The sequence below is a fragment of the Arvicola amphibius genome, chromosome 14 (genome assembly GCF_903992535.2).
Source record: "Arvicola amphibius chromosome 14, mArvAmp1.2, whole genome shotgun sequence".
NCBI lineage: Eukaryota > Metazoa > Chordata > Mammalia > Rodentia > Cricetidae > Arvicola > Arvicola amphibius.
Window position 1 is genome coordinate 26,445,482 of NC_052060.1, and position 22,042 is coordinate 26,467,523.

The 22,042-nt window shown below is 41.1% G+C and overlaps 1 protein-coding gene across 5 annotated transcripts in view; it reads right to left on the minus strand.

Annotated features, from left to right (window-relative positions):
* The window catches only part of Palmd (palmdelphin), a 50,115-nt gene that overhangs the window by 13,601 nt on the left and 14,472 nt on the right, over positions 1 to 22,042 (minus strand). For all 5 annotated transcript variants that reach the window (XM_038311277.2, XM_038311281.2, XM_038311278.2 and 2 more), the window contains 2 exons: positions 19,793 to 19,873; positions 15,270 to 15,394 (listed from right to left, as the gene is read on the minus strand). In XM_038311277.2, the coding sequence (XP_038167205.1) occupies positions 15,270 to 15,394; positions 19,793 to 19,873 (206 nt within the window). The remainder of the gene's footprint in view (positions 1 to 15,269; positions 15,395 to 19,792; positions 19,874 to 22,042) is intronic.

Below are 22,042 nucleotides of genomic sequence, written 5' to 3' on the forward strand. Positions count from 1 at the left end.
GCATAGATTACATATTAAGTAAGCCTGCTTCCTCTTGGTGAAAGACCTTCTCTTTCCCTGAAAACCTTGCCTTTCCTGGTGGGACTGAAACCTCTTGCTTTTGACATCTGCTCAATTGTTTGTTTTGTTGTTAATAAATCATTCACCCAAAGACAACCTGATTCAGCAGTTCCTTCTCTTGACCTCTGCTTTCTCTCCCTATAAGTCTAACAAGAGAAGACCAATAATAGAAAAGGAGACAGTCACAAGGGAACCCACAGGGACAGCTAACCTGGACTCACAGGAGCTCACGGACACTGGAACCCACACAGGACTGACCCAGGTCCTTTGCATATGTGAGACAGTTATATAGCTTGGTCTACTTGTGGGACTCCTAGCAGTGGGAACGGGACCTAACGCTGATGCTTTGGCAGGCTTTTGAGAAACTCTTCCTCATTCTAGGTTGCCTTACCAAGCCTTAATAGGAGGGGAAGAGCCTGGTCTTAACTCAACTTGATATGCCATGATTTGTTGACACCCATGGGAGGCCTGCCCCTTTCTGAGCAGAAATAGAGGAGGAGTGGATTTGGGGGAGGGGCAGAGGGAACAGGAGGAGAGGAGGGAGGTGAAACTAGTCAGGATGTAAAACAAATAAATAAATTTAATTAAAAAAAGAAATAGAAGTAGTCTACTATTGCTACACTTGATAAGGCATCAGAAGTTTGAGAACCATTAAGGTGTATAACAGCATTGCAACCAGAAGAGAAGAACTCTTTTTGAATATCCCGGCAGATATTTGCAAAGTCTGGAGATTTGTTTTGATTGTCATGGTTGGGTACTGGAATGCTGTTGGAATCTACTAAATCAGAGGCTTGGGATGTTGCTAAATATCCCACAATGTACAGAAACAGTCTTAAGACAATGTCTGGTACAGTGTGGACTTCCTACTACATGTCTTATGAAGGTTGTGTTCATCATTTTGCCTGGTGTTTAAAAATTTTCATCATTGCCTCTTCCTTCTCCATTTTTTTCTCTTTCCAATATACATACGAGTGCATCTGTCTGCTACTACCCCAATTCAATGGCCATATAAGAACGTATTTATTTCTGCTTTAAAGGTTAAATAATGTAGTGCTTACCTTAGGGGCTCAGACCAAACCTCTTCCAAATATATATTTTGGTAAGAGAAAGAAATTAGCAATTTTGAATGAGGTTTTGAGGGACTAGATGATGAGATGAGCTGGTGGTTAAGAGCAGTTGTTGCTCTTGCAGAGGACCTGGGTTCGCTTCCTTAACCCACATGGTGGTTCATAACCATCTGTAACTTGAATTCCAGAGAATCTGATGACCGCTTCTAACCTCTGTGAGTAGTAGGCATGTATTTGGCACACATCTATACGTGCAAGCTAAATGCACACATACATAAAATAACCTAAAACAATAACTGAGGAGCTATATACATGTGCATATGCATACATTTATAAGTACAGATTTGTATATAGTTATATATTTCTGTATCTGTACGTGTGTTTATATATATATTGGTATATATGCATAATACACATAAGAGTTAATTTTTTTTCATAAGAAAAGCATATAGGGATGCTGGTGGGACTAAGTTTAGCTTTCCCTGACTAAGTTTCAGTGGATGGCTTAGAATTTCCTTAAGTGCTGTCTTCTGGTGTTTAGAAAGTATAACCTTTCAGAGTAGGAACTGAGCTCTTTGAATTGCTGATTCAGTTTAGTGAGAGGCAGGCAGTGTAGAGAAAATCCTTTCCTTTTTGGTGCTCTGGGCTGTGAGGTGGGGACTGATAGATGAGCCAGTATCTCTTGTAACCTCTGAGAGATGGTGGGCAGCCATCATGAGCCAATTTAGATAAATGGAGCACACAAGAAAGCATTCTCAAGCCATCCATTAATGGAATCTTTCTTCTCCTTGCCTATTTACTCAGAGGGAAAGAGGGCTATTTCCAAGAGCTCCCTATGTGAAAACAGGTGGCTTTCATTTTGGGCTCTGTGGTGGTGGTAATAACCCCCCTTAATGATTGGGAGATAATAGCCTCAATCCAATTCCAACAACTTTCTTCTTCTTTCTTTCTTTTCTTTTTTGTCTTAGAGAAAAGGACTCCTGCACCTAAATTCTGGATATGTCAAGAAGAGGTAATTTCAGAAAGCAATTTTTCTGCAGCTAAGGGTCCATTTACCTCTTTTAGGCTTTGGTGGTTTTAACAAGGACTAACAGTCTGATGAAGTTCACCATTAGGGGCCAAACAGACTGGAACTCATGAGGAAAAAATAACCACCAATCCAATTCAAAAGTTTACAGTCAGAACCTTTCAGGACTGGACATGTTAGTGATTAGAAAAATGTTCAACAAGTGCTCCATATTGACACAGTACTAACTGTGGCGTAGTGAGTTCTCACAGCTACCTGTGAGTAGCTTCCTAGTTCTATTGAACACATGAGCAAGCAGGTCACCTAAAAGGGCAATTGATCCTGAGGTTCATATGCAGTCTGAGGCTAGATGGAATTTAAAAGCAGATCTCCATTTAGTCTTCCTCAGTTAACCACTGTGGGAATAAGTCTTAAAATTGAAAATTTATTTCTGTGAATTCAGATCTAACATTAATTTTGATTGGCAGTATAAAAGGGATGTGTTATTGTTCATGGTAACAAAGTGAAGGTAGCCCCAGCTATCTCAATCACTGGGATTGTCATAGATGACCCACCCTGGCTCAGCAGACAGAGGAAGAAAAAGTGGTAATTTGTCCCTGTTAAGGAATTCCTTCACTTCAAGCTTTATCCTTAAAAAATACTGTTCTAGGCATAAAACTGATACTTCTCCAGCATCAACTTTGCTGTAATATTTGTGGTAGAGTCTTTTAATAAATTTTAGCAGAAAGAACATCCAACTTTAAGTTTTCCATTTCATTTTTTTTTTTTTGAGACAGGCTCTTAATATGTATATCTGCCTGACATGAGCTTGCACATAGACCAAGTTGGCCTTGAATTTTCTACAATCCAGTGCTGGGATTACAGGTACATAACACCATCCCTGTTTTGACTCTATTTTGAGAACCTTATTCCCCCTGTTGCCACATCGTTCCTCTTTTCTTTTTAGTAAAATACATCACCAAGTTTCATCTGCCTTAATGGACGTCTGAAGGTAGGCTAGATGTCCCATTCTCTGATGTATTTAAATCTATCTGGAGGTAGACCTGATGTCCCATTCTCTTGTGTTTTTAAACAGTGTAGGATACTAGCATATGCCTGTAGCCTTCATATCATATTCTTAAAATAGAGACGCTTGCCCTCCATTTATCTCTCCTGCCTAATTTTGAATGCCATGGTGAGCTGGTTTTGAGCGTACTGCCAAGCATATACAGTGGAACAAATAGAAAGGAGCACGGTCTCTCTGACCTCTCAAAACACTGGCATCCTCTCCTCTTGAATATTTACCATTTCAGATTTTTCTATGTGAGATAAATGAGACTCTTAATCTGATATTAAAAAGCATTTAGATAGACTCCTTTAAATCACCAGGACTAAGGGCATACTAACTATTGTATAACTTCATGGAAAAGAAGTTGAGAGGTGACAGATTTTGAGTTTCTTTTATTGTGTTGAAGAATTCTTCAGTAGTATTTTCCATTTTTGGTAATGAACTAGCAGAAAAAAGAAAAACAAGTTGCTTCTTCTAGTAATGAAAAGACTTGCTAGGTTATTTAATGATATACGAAATATGACGTGGTTTATATTGACATTTCATATATTTTTGCTTAACTATATTTTTAATTAGAAAACAGCAACAGTTTAATTTTAAATGGCTAAAACCTGATAAAAAGGACAATATTTTAATTTAATTTTTTAAAATCATAGCTTATGAGTGAATCCCTCTGGAAACTCAGTGGGTGTTATTGATTACACACAATTAATAATCTAGCCAGATGGTCTTCACTGGAAACATTAGTTAATACTAGTGAAGCAATGGTTAAAGGTATTATGATGCCAGCCAAACTAAATTTTTCCAATAAAATTGAGAATATGATTGGCTCATGCTGGTAATCCTAGCATCCCCAAGGAGAGGTAGGAATATAATTATGAATTCAAGGCTAGCCTGGACTATAATGTGAGACCCCATCACCAAAAGAAGGAAACAAAAATAAAATGGAGGCTATGTAATCTAACTGAGGAGATTTAAAAAAATTATTTTATTTTAAAAAGTCTAAACACTAATAACGTGTTTACTAAGAATGTGATTACATGCCAAATTTATTTGTTTTGCTCACTTGAGTACTTTGAAAAGATGTTGCACATTGCATGCGCAGGTAGTTAAAGCCACGAATTGCTGTCCATTGTGAAGAGGCATGTGTATAACAAAGAAGACCCACCTACCAGGATAATAGTCACATGCTATGGGTAAGTAAGCCAGAAAGAAAGGGCACTTGTAATAGCAAACATGCAGTCTGCCCTGAGCTAGACCTGTTGACTCTAATCCCGAGCGTTTAAGAACAAAGTAAGGAAAACAATGCCAGCTTTCAGATGAGGACAAGTGGACGGGCAGCACAATCGCGTGGAAACAAGTATCAGTTTGTGCTGAGGACGGGAACAGCAGGTGTTTAGGAGAGCTAAATAATTCACAATCATATGCAGACAGCTTGTGCAGAGGTGAGCCTGGCCTCCTAATAGAACTCTGTAAACACTCTTCACTGTTGCAGAGGCTGATGAGACGGCATGGTTTCCCGTGGGTGTACAGACGAGTGACATTAGAATACAGTGAGTTCACAGGGTAAGCCTACTTGCTCAGTCAGAGTCAGGTTTCGTATATTAAGAACGTCAATTGTCATAGAACATAAGAAGCAAAACTGGTTTTGTATAGAATCATCCGCACCATGTGCAAGTTATTAGAAAAGTCGTTTTCAAAGGAATGCCAATAAACACAAACCGCTGTGGCAAAAGGGAATTGGTTAGGTTGGGGCTTCTCAAGTGATCTGGCAGGACAGAAGTGGACCGGGTAGATTTTAATTAGGGCATGTGGAGAATCCAGTAGTACTTGCCAAGCACTTAACAAGAGCAAAATCATTGTAATAAGAGTTAGATTTGATCTCTGCCTAGGTGTCTGGAGTTTCTTGAGTGACTTTCAAGTATTGGTGCAGACAGAATACTGTTGAGTTAACTCAAGATTGCCCAGCCGAGATTCAGCTACCCTAATTGTTATAAACATAGGGGAGGGTCAGGCATGGTGGCCTTTAATCTCAACACTAGGGAAAGAAGGGTGGGTGGATCTCTGAGATTTCAAGGCCAGCATAGTTTGCGTAGTGAGTTCCAGCAACGCTTACTTAGTAAGATCCTGCCTCAAGATCTTTTCTGAGGGGAGATGGAGGGGAAGTGGATATGGTGGAGAGAGGAGTTGGGGGAGGGAGAGACTGGGAGGAGGGGAGACAGGAGAAACTTTGGTCAGAATGTAATATATGAGAGAATAATAATAATAATAATAAATCTGAGGAGAAAAGATGCTGAAAATAGTCTGAGGACCGATACCTGTTACTCTCAGTTTCACTTCCCCACTTTATCTGCTTTTCTTCTCTGGTTTGTTTCTTCCACAAGTTAAATTTACATAATGTTTATGCCAATAACGAGGGAGGACCTTAGCACTCCATTAAAGGTTTCTCAAAGGCATTTATTTCCTTTTAATTTATCATTCATTCATTCATTCATTCCTGAGACAAAGTCTTATGTAGTCCTGGCTGGCTGAGCCCTGAATCTGATCCTCCTGCCGCCATCTCCAGAGACTGGCATTTCAAGAGGGTATTACCCTGCCCAGAACTTTATTCAAATTGTAAGGACAGTGCTTCTTTCTGCAAGCCCTAAAAACAACTTTTATAGGCAACGTAAATAGGTGCTTCATATTATATGTCAAAATTATGTATTTTGTATAAGTAATAACAATTTAACTACTTTTAAATATTTCAAATCATTTTAGATATTTAAATAAGAAAAGGGTGGAGTGGGGAGAAGGAGAAAATCCTTTCTAGTAAACAAGCCATTTGAAGCCATGCAATGATGTGGAAAAGGATACAGAGATATACACAGCCTTTGACTTTCTTCATTCAGAAATGACTATTGGCTTTGAGCTGGGTAACCCCTTAACATTTGTCTCCAATGGCATCACAGAGTAGCTTCAGTATTTTCTGTGCACTTCAGTTTTACTTTGTTTCTTAGTGTTATTGTTCTTACTTGATTTCAAGAAGAGGGTTTTATTATTTGAAGACCAACAAGTATAAATTCCAATCCTAATATAACATCTAATAGCCGGGTGGGAGGGCAGTCCTCTGTGGGTGGTCTAAACTGACTCAGCGATAGTTGTCTGATGGCAGACAAAAGATGCTGTTGTAAGGAGAGGGCGTGGTTCATCTCGGAGTCAGTAAATATTCACTGGAAATAGAAAAGCCTGGTCTCCATGGCAGCACAGATCCCTACTCTGATACAATGTCTCTGCTTTTGAAGATTTTTTTTTCTGTAACCAAGACTTAGAGGATGATCCTTGAAATTTATTTCCTGCTTTTTCCTGTGTTTTCTTACATCATCAGAGCCAAAGATCTACACATTTTTTTTTTTTTTTTTTTTTTTTTTTTTTTTTTTTTTTTTTTGCAAAGGCTCTTAAATTTGCGTTTAAAGGCATGGAATGCCATTTGGAATGAGAATGTAAACGTAAAAATACTTTGAAAAGTTAAGGGATCTAAAGAGAGGCAATTACAAATATTCGTGTTTTCTGGGAGGTGTATGGGTCTGGAATCACCTTCAGAAGAGTGGAGGGCAAATTCAATGAAATGTCTCAAGAACGTGTGGGTCTAAAATCAGCCTGCTCAAGGCCTGGCTGTTACTTTTATACCGTTCTGTTCCTTCCTGCTTTATGTGTAAAACTGGGTTGGGACTGCCTTTGGAGGATGGCTTAGAGCAGTGCTTGGGATGCTGGTGTCACTGGGTCAAAGCGGTATCACGGAGGGTCAGAGGTTGTTCTATCTACCATAGTGGTGGGTATTTATTCTGGGCCTGTTATCTTTCAAACTCTATTTTTGATGACACGAGATGAGACTGTTAGGTCTGAGCAAGAGTGAAGGCATGGGGATGGGCTGAGAAAATAAAAGAGCATGAAAGAAGAAAAGAAAGCTGAAAACATGCCATCAACAACTCAGAACCCCGGGTACTGCTATCATACAACTTTCTCTTGACCCAAAGATTATTGTGCGTTTATTCTTTTTGTTTTTTGAAAGATACCTAAGGAGGTTTTCCTTCCCAGCTCATTACTACTCAAGTTATTTACTATTCTATTTTTAAGTCTACTCATTTGCTCATCTACTGACCCATCTGTCAGCTACAACTCTTATCACAACCTATATATTTAGAGCTATTCTTAGTACATGGAGGACTCTGCATATATTTGGTGGAACAGGCAGCCTTTGTTCCCTTTTCGGTTGGAAGTTGGGTTTTTACTCCGCTTATTTGGTTAAGTTGAAGCCGAGGCTCCTGAATTAAAAATAATCGGTCTATCTGGGAAATTAAAAACAACAGCAGATGAACTATTATTACAAATCTGGTAAACCAATTAGTCAAAGACGGAGAGTGAAAGACAAGCTTGGAACGATCTTGACTCATGTAATTGCCTCAGAATGACTTCTTAAAGGTTTCTAGGCAACAGACTTTAATAAGAGACAAGTGGTGGGTTTCTCAACCCCCCTCTTTTTCTTTCTCTCTCTCATGTTGTCATAGAGAACAGCTTACTATGTCTCTGGTCTATGGTGCTAGATAGACTTAGCTGGGTCAAAATAGGAAGGCAGAAACATTTAGAATGTGCTATTTTCATCCTAATCACTCACTTATTTGATGAGGCACTAGTTTCAGGTGGGACAAGGGCTTTGCGTTAGGTAAATAAGATCACTAAGCAACAAAGAAGAGCTGAACTTTATATTTTGGGTTTCAATTTGTAATTTTGTAATTGAATCTTGTCCACTATCTTCTGAGCTAACCAAGTAGATTCCTGTTATATGATATTGAGCAGAGTGTATTATCTCATACTTTATCTCCCTTTGTGGAGGGATTTTTTTTTTAAGTTCTGTGGGACGTGGCTTCAGCTGTTGTCATAGCTCAGTTCTTGGCTTTTCTTATCATGTATAGCCACACAGAAATCCAAGACCCCACACGTACCTTTGCTCAACTTTACTATATGAAGAAAGAAGCTTCTAACTATTTGGGCACCAATGAAAGCTTTATTAACAGAAGGCAAAAGGTCAGAAGGGTCCTTGGGAATGTGAAAAAAAAAAAGCTTCGAGAACATTTAATCATAAGTAGCTTAGCTTATCCTTCTCAAAGGGAATGCAGTGCGTTTGCATCATTCTCCCTGGCTCTTAACCTTTTACATTTTATGCTTATGACATTTCTGTCAGGCACTCTGAATGTGCCAATTAAAGTCAGAGGTCTTTGGCCACAGTTCAAGAAGTAAAAAGTATCTGGGGAGGAGCTTGAGTGAAGACAATTTCAGTCATGGAGAGCTATAGGACAGGTACAGGAGAGGACCTGGGACAGTAATGACAGTTGGGTGGGAACAAGCTCCTTTGCATACTTCTTGAGTGTGCGCGGAGAATCCTGGATGTCCTATAAAGTGTGAGGGGTGCGGGGCAGCAGTGAAGTGTTAGAGGTGATGTCTGTACCAGCCCACATGTTTGTAAGCATGGCGGTCTGGACCAAGAGGTCGAAGTAGCTGTGCCAGCAATCATGATGTGAAAGATTCAGAGGTCACAAGACAAGCATGGACCCTTTAAGAGGCAAACCAAAGTTCTGAGTAAAGTAGTTTAGAAGATGCCTAATGTGACTTTTGCCTCCTCAGGTATTCATCAGGGAACCAGGCAAAATACTTAGTAATATGTTCCTGGGCTACAATCGTGATTCAGGGACAGAAACCATGGGAACGCACTTAGTTTGTGCAATGTTGTTTTTCTCTGGAAGAAGAAAAGACTCAAGGCTGAGTAAAAGACACGACTTTACTCAAAGATTATATGTGAGTCTGGGAGTCCTGGAGCCCTTTCAGCTTTGCTAAGTGCTCAGGCCAATGTCTATCTAAATAGTGAGATGTCTTTAAGGGTGAAACGGCTGCTTATATTGGAGTAAAAAAACAAAAAAACAATAGAAAGAACCAAAATGCTGTCAGAGTGTTAGGGGCTTAACTTTTATAGAATATTTCTGGAGAATTGGAGGCACAGTTTCATGATTAGGAATTTGAATTCAGATTAAAACCCAAGCTGTTAACCTTTTAGCTGTACAGGAAGCGTGAGCTAACCCTTATAAGTGCTAATTCTTCTGTTTGTTAACTGCCTCCTAGATGGTCGTGAGATTTAATGACTTATATGTATAAAGTGTATGTGTGTACATATATGTACGTAGTGCTTGGTGCATAGTAAGTGTCTTAGAATAATTCAGTTCTATTAGCATTTTAGCCTTTAAGCTATAGGGAATACACACCAGTCACTTCCAAATGTAAGGTGATACTTCCTAGATCAGTGAGACTTTGTTACACACACACACACACACACACACAAATACTTTTTGTATTCAAAGAAGTGAGAGAGAATGAGGTCAAATAATAAGCCCACCTGGATAAGGCTCTAGGCAATATTCTAATTTTGCTGAATTTTTCTTAATTAAAAAAGTATATTTTTTCTGAGATAGGGTCTTATGTTGCCAAGACTGGCTTCCAATTCACTGTATAGCTGAGACTGGCTTTAAACTGTACTCCTCTGCCGAGTACTAGCTCAAATAAGGCTCAGTCTTAGGTAGACCTATTTTTTTCTTTTTTTAATTGTTTTTATTGAACTATACATTTTTCTGCTCTCCTCTCCCCTTTTACCCTCTCCAATTTATTAAGGAGATCTTGTATTTTTCACCTTTCTATGTAGATCCATGCATGTCTCTCTTAGGGTCCTCTTTGTTGTCTAGGTTCTCTGGGGTTGTAATCTGTAAGCTGGTTTTCTTTGCTTTATGGCCCAAAGCCATTTATGAGTGAGTAGGTATTATATTTGAGGTAGACCTCTTTTTTTCTCATTAATGTATGTTCTCTTCTGTTTTCTCTCCCCTTTCCCCCCTCCCCCCTCTCTCACACACACATGTGTACATGTGCATTGGAGTTTATGAACATCAGAGGCTGATGTTGAAATGTTTTCCTTAGATGTTCCTTTACGTTTTGCAGTCTTCTAGACTGGTTGGGCAGCACAAAGGCCCCCTCCCCGTCCATCCATGGCAGCCCTTATAGCCATGGGCTTCCATGCCTGGCTTTTTGCATGAAAGCTGAGGATCTGAACACAGGCCGTCACGTTTGCTGTGATTGATTATCTTGGTTGTCAACTTGACACACTTGGGAAGAGGGACCCTCGGCTGAGGAATTTCCTCCATCAGACTGATCTGTGGGAAATTATATTTTCTGTTAATCAATGGGAAGTGGCTTTGGGTTGTGTAAGAAAGTTAGCTGAGCAAGCTAGGGTAAGCAGGCCAGCAAGCAGCATTCTTCCATAGTCTCTGCTTCATTTCCTACCTCTGGGTTTCTGCCTTGCCTTGGTTTCCCCAACGATGGACCTGTAACTTCCAAGCCAAAAAAGCCTCTTTCTTCCTCAAATTGCTTTTGCTCATGATATTACACTAGAACACTTGCAATGGTTTTATCCAGCTCCCTAGTCCTATGATTTATACTTTCAATGAAGAATAGTATTCTTTCTCTAATATATTTATATTAATCACCTACTGTGCGTCAGGGAAATCACTGTATTCTCAAGAGGCCTGTCCCAACTTAGAAGCGAGGAAGCTGAGAGCGGCGAACGCAGACTAGCTGAGCTCACAGACTGCGGGCAGGAGACGAGAGTAAGATGCTAAAGGCGAACTGTCACAAAACCATGAACATAGAAGGAATAAACACTTCACAGGCAGGGTCTGGCCTTGTTGCGAACTCTGAGGTAATGGCATCATTTCTATTTTGATGTCCCTGTTTAACTCTTATCCTTTCGCCGAGGGGCCTGGCAGAGCGGCAAATGTCACTCCCAAGCAGGCACCTCAGTGATAAATCACAGGCAGCCCTTGGACTCTTTCTCTGCTCCGGGAAGGAGGCGTGGCTTTGCTCTGGTTCACTGTCTCAGCAGGTTGTGGGGAACCAGCAGGAGCCTACTGAGTTCATTGGTACTAAAAACCTCTTAAGCACCGCGGTAGTTACTTAGGCAGATGGGCGAATTGGAAAACACGCGCTTGATTATTTAGCAGCCTCAGAAACAGCTGAGAAAAAGCTGCTCAGAGGGCAGGTGAAGCTGCTTGGCCATGCGATTGTATAGTGCAGAGCACCCGCGGAGCTGCGGAAATACAGACAAGGCACACATAATATTCACGCTCATATTTCGTTTCAGAACGTTCTGTTCTTGCACATATTTTAAAAAACAAGATAAACACACCTCTAAAGGCCAACAAAGATGTGGATCATTTACTAATGCCTTGCAAATACAGCTCTTTAGGATAGTTGCTTGAAAAAAAAGCTTTATAAAAATTTTTAAAATTGTTATTCTAGATAATTGCCCATATCAGCTGTATGTTAGCTTCCAAAACATTTATACTTAAAGCTCTCTTTTTCTTTTCTAGCTGCAGAGCTCTGACTTTAGAGCTCAGCCTGTTCCTTGTGAGCCCCGTGGCTGGGCACAAAGTCCCCTGCCTTCTTTGAGCCCATTTTCTCATCCATGATATGGAGTTGTTCGTGTTTTATTTTTAGGGTTGCCGTGACTGTTAAAAGAGTTCATGTCTAGGTGAATGCTTTAATAAATTTATTACTTATATCTGTGGACTAAATTCACCCGGTGCTCATGAAGGAGTCCTGATGGTGTAACAGCATCCTCAAAGTCCAAAATGAAGTTACAGCAAGATGCCGGAAAGAGAGGGCATATGAGTGCCAATTTGATAGAAGGACAGAGCACTGTTAAAGACTTCCTCTGAGAGATAAACCTTCCTGTGAGGACCTTCTGAGTCCCCAGTGGTTGCTGTGTGATGTTTTGCGGTCACTGAGACAGCTGGATAAGGGAATACCTGTCTGTCTGCTTGTTTTTCAGGTCTCTCTGCAAAAGGTGATGGATGTCTTTCTCTAAAGGTTATTAAAGGTTATTAAGACCTAATGGGGACAGCATATTCTCTATACCTCATTAAACATCTACTCCTGCTTTAAAATTCTGGCTCAGCCAGGAGCTCTGTCTAGACAGGCACTATCAGAATAGCTAGAAGCTCTGTGCTTCTTGGAGCATTCAGGCAAGGCTGAAAGGCTATCAGAGAATCCTAGTAAATACTCTGGGATTAAAGACTTGCTCCGAAGCCCTGCCCCTGCGGCCTGACTGTACATAGCCATTTATTTATGACCAGGCGCAGCGAGAGTTGTTGGTGTTCAATATGTGGAAAGGCTGGAAAGTGGGGGTTCTGAGGTGTCAGCATAGCGGAGAGGTTTACAGGGATTAGCCTGGGAGTCATTAGAGATAAGGAATCTGTGTTGGGGAGTGGAGAAGGGACATCATCAGCTTAGGCTGGATGGACTCTGGGTATGAAGCTTGATCTAAAGGGAGGCCTCATAAGGGAAGGAGTGTCCAACTGCAGAGGCAGTTGGTCTTTGCCATGTCTTGGTTTTAAAGAAAATGTTTATTACCTGCTATTTGGAAACATACTGAGCAAATAACTAGTGTTCGGGGGTAATAGAATTAAAAATTCCAATGACATTATCTGTTCATTTAAAGCCATCGAAGCAAGGTAGTACAGCCAAAAGTCTAACCTATTAAATATCAGATATATGTAAATGAGCAAGTGCAGAAGAAGCCATCAAAAAAAAGAAAGGCCTTTCTCCCGAATTGTTGGTTTTAGGACTAATGAGATCTGTTTTTCTTCTCTGGAGAGCATGGAGGGAATGTGGTCACAGCAGGCCTGCTGAAGACGCTGCTGCCACACCTGCCCAGTCCTTCCCCACAAGTCTCAGGTTAGTGAGATCCTGGAAGTTCCTTCTATTTCAAAGAGGAGTAGACTTTAAATCATTGTCGTGATTAGGCCACAAGACACTTCATCTTTTGGGGCCTGAGGGGAGGGCTTAGTGGATAAAGTGCTTGCTGCACAAGCACGAGGACCTGACTTCAAGTCCCTAGCATCTACTTAAATCTATTCAAAAGCAGGGCATGATGGTGCTGCTCAGTGACCTAGCTGATGATGTGAGACATCTTGTCTCAAAAAAAAATAGGAGTGGACCAATGGCCTTCTATTGGATTTAAGACCTGTTCCACAGGGGAAATTCATGCTTGGTACTGTAAATCTGGCCAAGGACCCATGGTTGGGGAGCTCTCAGATCCCAGGGTTGAACCAACTACTATTATTCTGCTAAAATCAACAGCATCAAATTGCCTTCAAAACGTGTGTCCCTCTACCCATAGATGAGTGCAGATCTCTCAGACCATGTCAGAGAAATTTCTTTGTACAGCAGACAGTGGCTAATGCAGGCACTCAGAACATAGTGCAGAGAATAAGTGTTCAAGGAGTGGTAAGCCACAAATACCTCATCTATATTACATCCCCTTCCCAAGAATCGGGGACCATCAAGGAAGAGAATGTGCTGGATAGACTTATGTCCACTTGACACCAGCTAAAATCATCTGAGAGGCGGGAACCTCAATTAAAAAAATGCCTCCATAAGATCAGGCTGCAGGCAAACCTGTACAGCATGTTCTTAATTAGTGATTGATGGGGAAGGGCCCAGCCCCCCGTGGCCTAATGGTCCTGGGTTCTATAAGAGAGCAGGCTGAGCAAGTCATTGGGAACAAAGCAGTAAGCAGCACCCATCCATGGCCTCTGCATTAGTTCTCTGTTTGAGTTCTTATTCTGACTTCCTTTGATGCTGAATACTGTTGTGGACGTGAAAGCCAATTAAACCCTTTCCTCTCCAAGTTGTTTTGGTCATGGGGTTTCATCACAATAACAGAAAAGGCTGGCCAAGAAAGGGTTTGGAAATATTGCAAGTGTCAGACAGGGAAGATTGGAGTTAAATAGCATCTTCTGGATATGGCAGGATCATGTGTTCATGAGCACAGGGCAGCCTTTGGGGAGCCCAAAACCCCAGACTAAATATATAAAGAGCAGATGAGGTCCTGAGTGATGTGATTGTTGACATGGACACAACCATGTCAAGGACCAATGCCTCAGACCCTTGGAGATTTGGTAAAGCCTTGTCTATACAGGTCAGGCTTAGAGTGGCAAAGCTTTCTTGTGGTACAAGTTGAAGTGTTTGATCAGTGTGTGCAAAAACTAGCAACTGTAACTTCCTGCCCCTGGATGTTTACAACCCTGAGACTGCTCCCCTGTAGATAGCTCCTATCAAGGCTAGCTAACTCCTCCCTTTGTGTAGTTCACAACAGACATGTTGAGGTTCTGGGTTGCTGTGGCAGATGATCCAGCTCCTCTAGAACATGTATAACCCTCGGGATCCCAGCCTTTCTGTTTGTGTGTCTATCCTTTCTCCATTACTGCCTGCCCCTAGTCAGGTTCCATGGACCAAGGTATGTTGGACTCAGCAGTGGAGGCACAAGACTACATAAGATCAAGGCATCAACATTCTAGCATGAGTGGAAAAGGGTCTATGAGCCCACACCCCTGAGTGAGAAGCTGCTGGCCATTTGTGGCTTCTGTGAGAAGGAGATTCAGTTTTCTCTGAAGGCGTAGCTTCTGGCAGACTGACCATGCTTCCGTGGAGGTCCCCACACCCAGGTCAACACACACTGGAGCCCATGACTTATTTAAAACAACAGCAGCAGCAACAACAAAGAGGACATGAAGTTCTGGGGGGTAGGAAGGAAGGGATTCATCTGGGAGGACTCGGGGTGAATATGATCAAAATACATTGTATAAAATTCTCAAAAGTTAATAAAAATATTTTTAAAAAATAGGGGAAGAAGCAACTGAGAAGGACATGCCAACATCAACCTTTGCCTTCTATCACATACAGGATAGCTATCTTTGAGCATACCTGTACATACACATTTACATACATAAAAGGAAAACATGTCATCTATCTTCTGTGTGTAGGTTAGAAAATGACTTTTGACCCCCTCTCCTACATCTTTCTCCCATGATAGCTATGGTCATGGCATTACTAATAATCCCATCTAATATTTACACTTCCCAATTTTCTTTATGACCATCACCTCACTTTTAGGGGAGGAGATTTGAGAAGTACCCCAGAAAGGGCATACCTGAGGATACTTTGCTCTAGAACCTGGGTCTGGTGTTGGTCTTGTTGATTTTGCTTCTTCATCTCTTCCTGTTCTTTTCCACTGCTGATTCCGTCGAGGAGCCATTTCTCCCTCAAGGCTTTTTTCTGATGTCAGGAAACATAAACATATGTTTTTATATTTGCCGACGACTCCCCAAATCTCTTATTGCTTGCAAATCTTAGGAATAGCAACAGTGGGCATATGAAAAAAGAGGGATTATTTTTTCCCACTAATTTAACTCAACAAATCTGGCATTTTTCCTTCTTTGTAATCTTCTTGGCTCCTTTCTTCTTTAAAAAGAAACCAAATCAGTACTACAATAACTACAAATAACTATTGAGATCATGTAAAAAAATCTGTCAAAGTAAGAAGGTCTGAAGGCTGCAGACTGATGCTGCAGACAAATGCAGAACCTGGGTTACAGACCACTGTATAAAGGAAGAGTCCTATATCATTGTGTTTGTTGACCCTTTCAGAATCTGCAATCCTTTCTGGGACTAACACCCAATACAAGAACAGTTTGTGTTACTCTGTTCTGGGGCCAGACAGTCTTCCCAAGCTAATCAAGACTTTTATAATAATAGCTGATGAGATGCTTACAAAACTGTTCCCTTCCCAGACCCAGTGAACAACAATAATATAGGCCCATATTTGACTCCTGGGGTTTAGGACACCAAGAAAATGGATCAGCATTTTAAGAATTTATCTGAATTTTAATCTATTTTTTATTGCTGGAATTTGAGGATAGTTAATGTGTAGTCAAGAAGACATTTATTTCTTTATATCTGTCAACAATTTCATAAACCTCCTGTTGCCCACAAATTTTATGAATTGTAGTCGTGGGCATAGTAAAGAGACTCATTTTCTCCTGTTATCCTGCCTCCATAAAGTTGATGTTTTCCTTCTGTGAAACCTCTAGACTCTTCTGAAGCTAGCTTTTAGACATTGAAACCTCGTGTGTATGTGTGTGTGTGTGTGTGTGTGTGGTCTATGAGTGCATACAAGTTTGTGTGTGTATATACTTGTGCATGTAACTGCACATGTATGCTAGTACATGTGGAGGTCAGAGGTCACTGCTGGTGTCTTCCTCTCTCACTCTCCACCTTGGTATTCTTCAAATGACATTTGACTTACTTAATTTGTGTACGGGATGGTGCTCATGCCTTGTGTGCTGAGGTGCATGGAGGTCAGAGGACAACCTGCCGAAGCTGGTTTTCTCCCCCCAACTATATCCCAGGGTTGCATGTAGGTCACCAGGCTTGGCAGTAAGCAGCTTTACCCAGTACGTCATCTTGCTGGCTCTCTACCTTATTTTTGAGACAGGATTTGGCCAGACTGGTTGACAGCAAGCCTGACTCTACCTCCTGAGACCTATGATTATAGGTGCTTGCGTTTTTATTTGTATACTGGGGATCTCGACTTAGGTCTCTGTGTTTCTATGGCAAGCACTTAACCAAGTGAGTCATCTTTTTTACCCTTTAAATCTTATTTACATGCAAATCCATTCTCACACATCAGTAAGTTTGAGTCTTTCTGAATCATCCCAAAGGACAGTGCCACTTGCTTGCCTGTTGATCTAAGAAACACTCAGATGGCACAGTCCGCTGATACTAAGCTGGATGGGCCAGACAGGAATCTGTGATGCCACCAACTTAACTATTTCATGACAATGAAGTTCAGAATAAAAAGCTGTATGGGCTGCTGAGGTTGCTCCCTGGAGACTGCTTGCCGGGTGTGTACAAGGCCCTGGGTTTAATCACCATCACAACAAAGGTAGATAGTAGAACTAAAAGCTCTAGTAACTAAGCAAAAATACAAGTGCTATAGTGACATACAAGCCATATCTCTCAGTTTTTATAAAAAGGTCTCCCAAGGTGTTACTACACGATACTCAGCAATTACAATAGACTTGGAATCAGCTGGTTTTTCTTACTATGAGTTGAATGAACTTATAGCAAAAAAAAAAAAAATTCTTTTCGACTACAATTTGTTTTTCTTGATTAAAGCTATTACAGGCGATGGGGTTCACAGAATACACATTATAGGTATTTCAGAATCATTAGATTGGAATGTTAATAAATGTCTATGGAAGTGCAATGCATTGTGGGTCCAAGCATCAGGAGTTAAGGATCACAGTGTGTGTGTGTGTGTGTGTGTGTGTGTGTGTATAAGAGAGAAAGAGAGAGACAGGAGAGAAAGCTTGCAATATCTAAGTATACCATCGTGGTGTAATATAAACTAGCTTACAATCAGGGAAGCAGCAAAGAGTCATGGGAGCCAGGACAACTGGATGGAAAAGAAAATAGATAATAGAACTTTCAAAACTTGGCAAAATAGCATAAAATCAATTTAAAGACTACTTTTGCACATTTGTGAGCCTGCTTTTGGAACTGGGCCTGGTTTCTGTTGGACTAGCTGGCAATTTCTGCACACTTGGAAGAATGGTGAAATATCCACTCTTTGTCCTGTATTTTCTCTGTGGTCGTTGCTCCAGTCTAGTGCCCATGGTAGGACAAATGCCATTGCGAGTCATGTGTCAGTTATTTTTAAAGGCACAGAGCAAGCTTTGTCATATTTTTGGGTCTTGTATAGTACCTCGAAAGTAATAGGCACTATGCTCACCTACGTTCACTGCGAGGCCCTACATGTAGCGCAGTAAATTCCACTCACCATCTAAGGTTCTACTTAAAATCCACATCTTCATGAACATTTTCTCTGACCTCAGAATGTACAGTTAATGTTTCTTGTCTAAATAAAAACACCACCATTTAACTTGTCTTCTTAACTTTAATCTTTAATTTCTCAAATTAGAACACGTTATTTCCCTCTTTTCCTCATCTCCTCCCTTTTAGGTCCTTGAAGGAAAGAGGAGAACACCTTGGGACCAGAAAAAATGAAAATCTCTTGCTTCAGGTACAGGCAGGCCCTGAGCAGAAGGCACAGCTGGCAAGGGGAATGAGTAGGTTTCCAGCAGCTCATTTGTATGGTACAGTATACAATCTATACAACAGTGGACAGCCATCCAAAGTTTGGTTCACACATTGATTGGACTGGAAGACGCTCCTTGGCTCTGGAAAGCATATCAATAGGAAATAGTATATATTCTTGCTGGGATTGTTTTGACATGTACTGCTACCAAGGCCACCTCAGGCATGAATCTTGGAGTGAGTCCGCCTTTTCCTGTGTGAACCTTACTTCCTCAAAAGAGCTGAGGAAATATTTAAATGCTTTTTGTTACGGTGAGCTCGACAGTTACACGGTCTTCCATACTGCAGGGGTAGCGGCCCTTGAGTGCCAGAGATGGACAGGTTTTCTCTGAAGTAGGAAACTAATCATAGCCTGACTCAAAGTGTGTATGTGTATGTTTGGGAGGGAAAAGGGGGCATCGTTTATTCTGGATCTGTTTCAAATATTTGAGAATTCACTGACTTCCCTTGGATTGCTAAGTTTGTTATTATTTCACTGATTTTCCTGGGTGTACATGTTGTATCTCTTGAGCGTGTCCAGCACTCAACATAAATTCAGTGTGCTACTTTGTTAAGAAGAGCAGGTTAACTATGGCTTTCAGCCATCCATCACACAGTGGAAATGTCACCTTCAATAGGAGCACAGTGGCCAACAGAATCCAGAGGACAGAGGCTAACCTGAGTCCTGAATGATGTGCCTTTTCAGAGTCAATATTTTTTCCATTAGAAAAATGGATTTAGCTGAACTGGCAAGTTTAAGTTGGGAGACTTTATGACTGTGGAGCATTGTTCATTGAGGGAATTCATTCGATCTATTGATAGTGCCCCTGCCAGATAGACAGTTTCCTGCTTGGGCCTATATTCACAAGGAGCTCAAGTTTGCCCTTTCCTTGGATCCTCTGACCAAACTACGTAACAAAATGTCGAAACCCTATGTGCTTTAATTACAAAATGACCACACCCTGTGCAAGATGTAAAGTCTGAGTTTTCAAATGGAGATTTATTTATAGTTATGATCTCATGTTCTGTCAAAACAAAATAAAATAGAATCCCAACCATATGCAAACAACATTGAGCTCACTGCAGGGAGCTTTGGAACACAGGCATCCTTGACCAGGCGGGAGAGACACTGTCTGCCCTGCAGCCCCTGGGGAAGGGCTGGCCTTTCATTGATTTCAAAAGGAACTTCCTAGCTGGATCAACCCTCTCTCCCCAGGATGTTAAGCAAGGCTTCGCCAGGGCCAAATTCTCAAGGCTGATTTCTCAAGGTTACTGAGGAAGATCTGGAAACTCTGCTCTCAAATCATAGAGGCAGTAAAACCGCGTTCCCTACTTTCCTCAGGTTCGCCAAAAGGTATTAATCTCAGATGCAATTATCAGTGGCTTACTGGCTTCCTCCTGGGTGATTAGACTGGCCATTGAGCTAACCTGGCATGCTTCTCTCTCCTAAAGCATCTTTATGGCTGTGGGCTGGTAAATGCTGTCAGGCTGTTTGAACACAAACTGTCGAGGGGAAAGGGAAGTCAGATGTGGTACCTTGAGATGTTGGTGTTTCGATTTTTCTTCTTCTATTTTCAGACGTTTCTGTGAGATTTCTTCTTGTATTTTTCTTTTATCCTGAAATTAAAGAAAAGTTTAAGCATAATTAATTTTCAAAGTTTATACGGGAATGAGATCTGGCCAATTGTCATTGTCTGAGAAAGGGTAGGCAGTGCCAGGTGGCTGGCCTTGATAAGAAGCCACGTGTGTTTCGCAACAAAGGAGATACAACTTGGTGATGATGGGGGCAGTAACAGAAGAGATTCAGCTTAAGGAAAATAACCCAGAAATGACTTTTAACGGGGAGGGAAGCTTTCACTGTCTTTCTTTCTCTTTGCCCCGTTTCTCCCTTCCCCATCAGGCTGGTGATACAGACTTTGGAGTGAAGCAATGGAAAAAGGTGAGTTGTCAGGAGGGAGTTTTGAAGCAGGTGGGAGGAGACTGCTCCTGGCACAGGCTGAAGATGTTGCTGGGTAAAAGGCCTACACATGTGGAAAACAGGAAAGACCGCCAGGGGCCGGATCCTCAGAGAGGGAGGAAGCTAGAAAGTGGAGTGGCTTCCTCCTGGTGCAACAGGCCAGACAATGAAGAAAGGGAGCTTCGATAACGTTACTCTCTATCCGCCAAGGTTAAAAAAGAATAATTCATGGCAAGATATACTTTCCACCAAATTTAAGCACAGTACCTCAATGAATGAGTCAACAAGGCAAGCAATCAAACAACCTTACAACCTATTCCAGAACAGAAGAGCAGAATCATTACTGCTGTCAGGTTCTGTTTTCTAGAAAAGAGTATACGCGCTAACCAGGCAGCCTGAGTTTGGTTTCTGACTCTCCCATTTATCTGCTCCACGACATTAGATCAAATACCATGGCACCTCAGTAACCTTGACTGTGAAATGGGGAAGCTGAAGTACCTTCCTTGTAAGACAGGAACACAGGATAAGCTAGCACTTGTCAAAGTTCTCAGTTCTCAAGAGGCGTCTGTTTGGTAAAATTCAATAAATAACTACATAACTTAGCGTGCATACAGAAGCAGCCAGCTCACGCTGATAGTGCTTCTGTTGATCCTATGAGATGCACTAGCTGGAATCGATATATTTGACTATCCAAGTTAAAAGAAAAAAAAAAAAAGCCTTATCTCTCATTAAAAACCAAACCAAATCAAACCGAAACAAAAAGAACAACACCCGCCCCCCAAACCCAACCTCCCCAAAACCTAAGGAAATATTATTCTCCATCTTATTCACGAGTTTTTTCTTAAATCCAATTCAAAACTGAAAATTCTCAGAGCATAAAATTTTGTTGCCAACTAAAGCACCTGAAAGAATGTGAGGCCAAGCCAGGAGCTAATGCAGAAGGGAGACTCTGACAGTCTTTGGCAGCTCTATTGAAAGTACACAGCTTCCTGAGGTGATCCCTTTGAAGATTGAAACTCTTCTTTTTTGATGTGTAAATTCAGGTACATTTGTTGAAAAACAACATGTTTGTTCCCCAGCTGTTGTGCTGGGCTTCCCTTTGTGCGTAGGAAGAATACATGACTTCATCAACATTGCTTTTTTAAGTTTTATAAATAGTTCTTTCAGGAAAAAGCAACTAGGCAACAAACAAGCTTGGGTCTTTAGAATCACTTTTGTAATGTTTAGGGTTTTTTTTTTTTTTTTTTTTTTTTGGCAGGGTGGGGAATGTAATCTAGTCATTGGTCACAAAATTTTCTAAACTGTGAACCAATTCTCTATTGTTCTTGAGCAAATATTAGTAGCATTTTGTTTGTGTCGAATATTTTGTTAAGTGTCTCAGAGGCACTCTTTCACTTAATAAGTTATAATAACTAAGACATACCATGATAATTTTCTTTTTACAAAAGGGGGGGGGGAATGGATGTTTAGGGAGATTAACTATTCAGATTCTCAAAACTACTAAGTGATGGAACCAGGATTTGAACTCAGACAACTTGAGATCAGCCTCTTCACTCTTAACCAAACCACTGTAGCTTTTTCTCAGGTAGGAAATTCCTTAAGCAAGCTCTTTGTTCTCTGCATTCTGAAGCCCTGAGGTTTGGAGGCAGCCTCAGGACAGATAGCCAGAAATAGGACCCGTCATTAGTGTGGTTTCCCAGGGGTGATTGCTCCCCTCTTCTCCAGGAGTAGCTCCCAGAAAGGTGCACAGGAGACAGAGTGTCCACCAAACCCAGCAATCCCTCCCTATTCTCTCTGGCTGCCAGTCTATGCTGATTTTCTCTTGGAGT